Source organism: Calidris pugnax, unplaced genomic scaffold (assembly GCF_001431845.1).
Source record: "Calidris pugnax isolate Ruff unplaced genomic scaffold, ASM143184v1 scaffold102, whole genome shotgun sequence".
Classification (NCBI taxonomy): Eukaryota; Metazoa; Chordata; class Aves; order Charadriiformes; family Scolopacidae; genus Calidris; species Calidris pugnax.
In genome coordinates this window covers 567,662-574,793 of record NW_015090846.1, presented here as the reverse complement: position 1 = coordinate 574,793, position 7,132 = coordinate 567,662, and the positions used below count along the sequence as shown (strand labels likewise).

At 58.0% G+C, this 7,132-nt stretch overlaps 2 protein-coding genes across 2 annotated transcripts in view; one reads left to right on the top strand and one right to left on the bottom strand.

The window, feature by feature from the left end:
* Positions 1-133: 133 nt before the first annotated feature.
* On the top strand, positions 134-5,993 carry ASB6 (ankyrin repeat and SOCS box containing 6). Its single transcript, XM_014942893.1, has 7 exons — positions 134-216; positions 1,485-1,718; positions 2,164-2,345; positions 2,637-2,743; positions 3,143-3,251; positions 3,769-3,855; positions 4,044-5,993. Exons 2-7 carry the CDS (start codon positions 1,606-1,608, stop codon positions 4,718-4,720), a joined length of 1,275 nt encoding a protein of 424 aa, XP_014798379.1. The 5' UTR covers positions 134-216; positions 1,485-1,605; the 3' UTR covers positions 4,721-5,993.
* Positions 5,994-6,627: 634 nt separating this feature from the next.
* Positions 6,628-7,132, bottom strand: part of LOC106888474 (N-terminal Xaa-Pro-Lys N-methyltransferase 1-like) — a 7,758-nt gene continuing 7,253 nt past the window's right edge. The window contains exon 2 of the mRNA XM_014942725.1: positions 6,628-7,125. Within this exon, the coding sequence (XP_014798211.1) occupies positions 6,869-7,125 (257 nt within the window). The 3' untranslated portion in view covers positions 6,628-6,868. The remainder of the gene's footprint in view (positions 7,126-7,132) is intronic.

Genomic DNA, 7,132 nt, shown 5'->3' with positions numbered 1-7,132 from the left:
CGCCGCTCCCGGAGGCGGGCTGCCCCCTGCCGGCCGCCCCGCGGCCCCGCCCCCGGTGAGGCCCCGCCCCCAACGAGACCACGCCTACATCTAGGTCTCGCCCAGTGTGAGGCCACGCCCACTTCTAGCCCCGCCTCCCCTCTTGAGGCCCCGCCCCTCCCGGCGCAACCAGCGGCTTCCGCTTCCGGCGGCGGGGCCTGAGGCGGGCGAGGGGCGGTGAGTGACGGGGACTCTCGGTACCGGGGCGACTCCTTTGCCTGGGGGTGTGTGTGTGGGGGGGGGTGTTTAGGGGTTTACCGCGTCTCTCCCCGTGAAGGTTGGGGGGGACAAGCCTTGCGGGCACTCCCGGGGGCGCTCCGGGGCCGCCTCGGTGGGGTGGCCGGGGGTTTTGGCCCTCCCCGCTCGCCCCGTATAGGCCGCAGTGGGATTTGGGGGGCTCTGCGTCCCCTCCCCCGGGCTGCCGACCTGTGCGGGGCGGGGGTGGGTGACCCCTGGGCTGGCTGCTGTGGGTCACAGGGGGTCCCTGGCCTTGCGGGGGCTGCTCCAGCCCCGCTCCTCACCCCAGACAGGGCTTTGCTGGTCCCCGGAGCGCTCGGAGCCCCTCTCCCTGAAAGGAGGGTGTAGAGCGGTGGGGGTTGGCCTGTTCTCCCAAGGGATTCATGACAGGAGCAGAGGAAATGGTCTGAAGTTGGGGCAGGGGAGGTTTAGATTAGATATTAGGAAGAATGACTTTCCTGAGAGGGTGGTCAGGCACTGGAACAGCCTGCCCAGGGAGGTGGTGGAGTCACCATCCCTGGAGGGATTTAAGAAATGTGTAGACACGGCACTTCAGGGCATGCTCTAGTGCCTGGGATTGTTGTTTTGTGTCTGTCTGTGGGTGGGTGTGGTGTGGGTGTGTGTTTTTGTTTATGTTTGTTTGGGGTTTTTTCTGTGGTTGGACGGAAGAATGACTTTCCTGAGAGGGTGGTCAGGCACTGGAACAGCCTGCCCAGGGAGGTGGTGGAGTCACCATCCCTGGAGGGATTTAAGAAATGTGTAGACACGGCACTTCAGGGCATGCTCTAGTGCCTGGGATTGTTGTTTTGTGTCTGTCTGTGGGTGGGTGTGGTGTGGGTGTGTGTTTTTGTTTATGTTTGTTTTGGGTTTTTTTTGTGGTTGGACTCGATGATGTCAAAGGTCCCTTCCAACCATGAATATTCTGTGATTCCCCTCCGGCCCCTGGCACCCCCAGCGGGTGGCGTCCCCTGCAAATGGGGTTTGCCCGGAGCCTGGGCTCCGCCTGACGTGTTTTCTTCCAGCACCCAGATAACTCTTAATTTGCAGCTCTGTGTGCAGGAGATAATTTGGATACACCTCTGTGGTGTGTGGGAGGAGATCCCTGCGCTGGTCTTTCTTGCCTTTTAGAACTCCATAAGGACGGAGGAAGGCTGTGGGTTTTTTTTTCTAAACGCAAAATTGCTAGAAAGCCTCATTTGTTTTAAAAGGTGGGCAAAGTGCTGTGGAAACCAGGCAGTGCCAGGATCTGCCTGCTAGATACCTGCGGAGGGGAAGAGGCCACTGCCATGCTGGAGGCCCCTGGACGGTCTGTGTGCAGAACAGAGCACGATGCCTTTCCTGCACGGCTTCCGCAGGATCATCTTCGAGTACCAGCCCCTGGTGGACGAGCTCTTGGGGCTGCTGGCGATACAGGACGCGGAACAGCAGAGCACCCTTGAGAGGTAACTAGATGTGGGGCTGGGAGCAGGGTTCTGGGGTTAAATGCCCACTTGGTGCTTTAGGATGTGACGGCTGGAGCTCAGTGATGTGGCCGAGGTCAGGCACAGCATGGGCTGGGAACAAACCCCAGTCCTGGGGAGCAGCTTCTCCTACGGAGCTGTTCTTTGGGAATGTGGGGGTGGAGCAGAGCAAACAGGGGCTGTGTGTGCTCCCCAGGAACAGCCCTTTCTGTCTGACCCATGGCAGTAAAACCTCAACTGGGGTTTATTTGTGACCCTGACGCTGCTGTAGAACCCCACAGCCAACAGGTTAGAGGCCTGCTGGTTATGAGACAAGAGGGGAGACCAGGGCATTTTCTTCTTCACCTGGTGCTGCTGTGACCCTCACACACCCCTGAGATGTGTGTGTCCTTCAGCTGGGTGATTGGTTGTTTTTGTGTGTCTCAAGCCCTGCCTGTCTGGGCAGCGACAGGAGCCAGCTCTCGGCTGTGAGACGAGTCTTGGAGAGGGAGACCCAGTCCCCATTTTATCAAGAAGGAGTGAGCTATGCCCTGCTGAAGGTCACCGAGCTGGGGCTCGTCCCTGCTGCAGAAATCCTCCTGGAGTTTGGAGCTGACCTCAGCTTTGAAGGTAAGGCTGGTGGGAAAGGGCAGGGCCCTGCCAAGAGGAACCAGCTGGTCAGAGGCTGCCCTGGGAGGTGGTGATGTCTGGGGTGGGAAGAGGGGGTGCTGCCAGCTCAGACCCTCACTCCTTGCTGGGATGGCACAGACATGCCTTGTGGTAGGCCTTGTCCAAACCCAGCCACGTGGGAGCTGCATTCTCAAGGCTGTCTCCAGCTGCCCCCTGCCACTTTTGGTGGGTATTAGGGGCCGTTCTGGGGAAGCCCTTTGTTCTCTCTGACGCTGTGTTTTTTGTCCTCAGATCCAGTCACCTACTACACCCCCCTGCACATCGCGGTGCTCCGCAACCAGCCGGACATGGTGGAGCTCCTGGTGCACCACGGGGCCGACATCAACCGGAGAGACCGGGTACGGGCTTAGCTGCCTGGGCATGGATGAGCTGAGCCTCCTTGAGACTTCACTGCAAGGGACTGGTGTGTGGGGACACCCCTCCTCGCTCCCCACCTCTCCCCCCTTGGTGGCCTTCCATGCCTGTTGTCTGTAGTGCTCCAGTGCTGCAGCAGAAGTTCAGGTTGCCTTTGGCTGAGCAAACTTGCCCCTGCCATGGAGTGATGGGTGGGAGGAGGCTGGAGTAGACAAAATCTCTGCCTGTGGACACACTGGGGAAGGTTCACTTTGATTTTTGGGGATGGGTTCAAATATGTTCTTACGTTCACCATGATGAAGCCCTAACAGCGATTCTCCAGAGGCACTCACAAATAGTCTTTAATACTTACTGGTGATTTTTTTTCCTCTTTGTCTGTGCAGATCCATGAGAGCAGTCCCCTCGATCTGGCCAGCGAGGAGCCCGAGCGGGTGCCGTGCCTCCAGCGGCTGCTTCAGCTGGGGGCTGATGTCAACGCAGCTGACAAAAACGGTCCGTGTGCCCCGTCCAGCTCCCCCAGCCTGGGTGCTCCTGGCAGTTGGTCCTTGTGGGTGGGCAAGATCAGGATCTGGGTCCTTCCATCTTGCTGCTGCAAATACTGTCTCATTACAAAGTGGTGTGGAAGTTGGGTGCAGGCTGCAGAACCTCCCTGGTGCTCTGTGTGTTCTCCTTGTACCTTGGCTGCATCAGGGGCTGAAACCAGCTCTGCAGTCCGTGGGAAAGGGGATGGGGCTCTGCCCTTACATTCTTGGGTGCTCATGTGCTCTAAAACCCACTCGTGGCACACGTGCCCTCTGGGGACACCACCAGCCCTGTGCATGTGGCGTGTCACCCTGTCCCCACAGCTGTGCAGCACCACAGGGACAGCAGGAGGCTGCCAGAAGGAGAAGGGCTGTCTCTTCTCATGTTTGGCTGTCTGGTTGGTGGGTTGGATTGTTGTCCTTTCTGCCTTTTGGGGTGTTAACCTATTTCCCTATTTCCATCTGACTGAGTGATTGCTCCGTTGCAGGGAAGACAGCGCTGTTGCACGCCCTGGCCAGCAGTGATGGTGTCCAGATCCACAACACCGAGAGCATCCGTCTCCTGTTGGAAGGAGGTGAGGGCAACCTTCTCCCCTCTCTGCAAACCCTCCAGGCTTGGTGCTGGCTGATTCTTTTTAAAGCACTAAGCACTACCCTCTCAACTCCTTTATGTTCCTACTTGAGGAAGAGTAAAGCCCAGCAGTGCCACAGTTAGTGCTGTCCTGGCCTCGTTGTCTGCAATGTTCTCTGTCCCCTTCTCCAGGTGCGGACGTCAGGGCCACCACCAAAGATGGAGACACTGTCTTCACCTACGTCATCTTCCTGCTGGGAGAGATGGTGTGCAGCAACACCGAGGAGGCACAGGTGATCAACCGTTTCTGCTTTCGTGTCACGCAGCTGCTGCTGGCTCACGGTGCCAACCCCAGCGAGTGCCCGGCCCCCGAGTCCCTCACCCACCTCTGCTTCAAAAGCTTCAAACGCCACTTCCCACTGCTGCGATTCTTGCTGGAGTCGGGTGCTGCCTACAACTGCTCCCTCCATGGTCCCTCCTGCTGGTCGGGCTTCCACATCGTCTTCGAGTGCCTCTGCTCGCACCTCAGTGTCTCTGAAGATGACAGCTTCTCTACAGACCTCATCCAGAAGGGTCAGACTCTGCTGGAGCTCATGATGGCCAGTTCACAGGCCATCCAGCTGCCCAGCAACTTTGAGGTCAACACCAGCAGCTGTAGGTACCACGGGGAGAAGATCAGGACTCTTTTCTGCTCTCTGAAGCAGCTGGAGCGCTCCCCCCAGGCACTGAAACATCTCTGCAGGGTGTTTATCCGGCAGCGCCTTAAACCGTGGCCAGTAGATGTCAAAATCAAGGCTCTACCTCTTCCAGACAGGCTGAAGTGGTACCTCCTCATTGACCACGCTGCTGCCGGGCACGAGGACCTCTGAGCCTGGCTAATGCCTCTCCATCCCCACCCTCCATGGTCATCGTGTGCCTACAGCCACCAAACCTCTGCTCTGGGCCAGTTTTCTTTGCAGAAGGTGAACTGTCCACATGCCCACGGCTTGGCCAGTGCTGCCCACGGTGTCTGTCTCTGCTGCATTTTTGGGGGGTGGGGGTGCTTTTTTGAGCATGAAGCTGATGCACGTCTGTGGAGGCCTTTTTGCTCTGGGGCACATGGTGGGGAGCTGGGCAGAGCCCTGTGGCTCCCAGGGGGTGGAGAGAACCCCTGGGCAGAGGTTTGTGTGGATTTTAAGGAAGGGCCTGATGGGCAGGACCAGTGGGGCGGTTGGGGTGGTGTGACTGGACCTGTCAGGGCAGCCTGTCCCCTCTCTCTCCAGCCCTGCAGTGAGTCCTGAGATGCCTGGGGGTGCTGGGAGGTGTTCCCTGCACCAGGAGAGTGCTGGCATCAATCTCTTGGTTTGCTGCCTCTGGTCCTGGTGGTGGAAGCAGACATGGTGGAGGCAGGCCTGGCATCTCCACATGGATGTGGACACTTTCCTCACTCGTGCAGGCTGCTGCACCCAGGAGCGTGATGTGGGTGAGGGGAAAGGGGGCTGGCAGTGGTGGCCGGCTGCTGGGCACCCTCTGAGCTTCTACTGGGAGCACCCCATCCTCCCAGCACAGAGGACCTATCTGCCAAGGACACCTTGGAGGTGCTGGGCTCCAAAACAGACAGACGAAAGGATGCTTCTTGGCTTCATGATGCGTACGAGGAGGAGGAACAGGCGGCTGAGTGCCTTGTGCCTCCCTCCCCATTCCTTGGACCTTGGTCTCCAGTGCCTCCTTCCCAGGAAGAAGAAATTGCAGCAGGATTCGGGGGGTTTCTTTCCAACCTGCTACTGGAGCCTACAAACTGTGGGGCTGCACACGGAGGTTCCTCATCCCAGCTTTGCCACAGCTGTCTGGTTCCCCTTCTAGGCATCTGCTGCCCCGTGATGTGCCAAAGACTGGCCGCAGAGCTGAGCCCTCCCTGCATTTTTGTTGTTTTGGTTTCTGTTTGTCATGGGGGACAGATGCAGAAGAGGGTGAAAAAAGGAAAAAAAAAAATAAATCTATTCTGAGCAGGTACAGTTTATAGCAGGTGGATGTGGGATCCACTGGCAGTTTGGCTGCAGAAGGGTTGTCTCCTCCCCCCACTGCCTTCCTGTGTTTTACCTTCTCCCACCCTGCAGAACTGGAGCTGTGCATCTTGATGAATTGATGTTTAAAAAAAAAAAATATATATAATAATGTGATCAAATACTCCCCTGGTGTCTGGAATGGGAAATGAGCAATTAAACGAGGCCTTTTTATAATAATGGCAAGGGGCTTATTTCTTCTGCAGGAGGGATGGGGTGGAGGAGAGGGCTCTGTGGGGATGGGGTGAGAGCCCGGCTGGAGGGACAGGCTGCAGCTGGGGGCTGGTTGCCCACCTGGCAAGTTGTTGTGCCAGCATTGGCCAAGTTGTGTTGGGCTACAGGATTACATCCACCTCCTTTTCTGCTGCCCATGTGGGAGACCTGTTCATAGGATTGAAGGAGATGACCCCACAAAGCACCAGAACCTGCTGTTGTCTCCCCAACCCACCACAGGGAAATGGCAGAGACTTCTCCCATTTTCCTTGCCCATCTCGTTGCTGTGAGCAGCCCCGAGCTCAAGAGCAGGAAAGGGTCAAGCACCCAACTGGGGAATGGATCCCTGACCCTCACAGAGGTGGTCCCAGCTCCTGTTCACCAACAGGAGCCCTGTGTGACCAGTCTCAGCAACCTGCTGGTGCTCACAGAGCGTGTCTCTGGCAGGGAAGACCCTCTTGCTCCGGTACAGAGCCCCCAAAGGTGGCATCAAGCCAACACTGCGTCCGACAAAGCCCACGTGCAGGAGTGCAACAGCAGGAAAATGTATTTGGCAAACACCTCTTTTTCACAAACAGCAGCGACTTGGAAGACAAAGCCCCATCCTTGTCACCAGCCCCGGAGAGTGGGAGTTGTGACACCCTCGCCGCTGTCTGCCACCCCACAGTGAAGGCATGGTCCTCACCCCTCCCTGCCCCGGCAGGAACCACCGTGCTGGCCCATGCTCCGAGCTGGCCCCGGAGAGACCTTCTCCAGCTGCCCTCATCTCATGGCGAAGGTGTAGACGTGGTAGATCTCATCAGGGAAGTTCTCCTGACGTTCCTCAGCCAGGAGGTGCAGCCCAGCTCGGCGGATGATCTTACGGACGACATCCAGGTCCCGGCAGACGCTGCTGTCCACATCGTCCATGATCACGCCCTCCTGTGCCATGTTGTCCTTGATGACCACGATGCCGTTGGGCCGCAGGCCGGCGCGGCACCGCTTCAGGAAGTCGGAGAGGTGGTTGTCGGTGAGATGTCCTGGAGG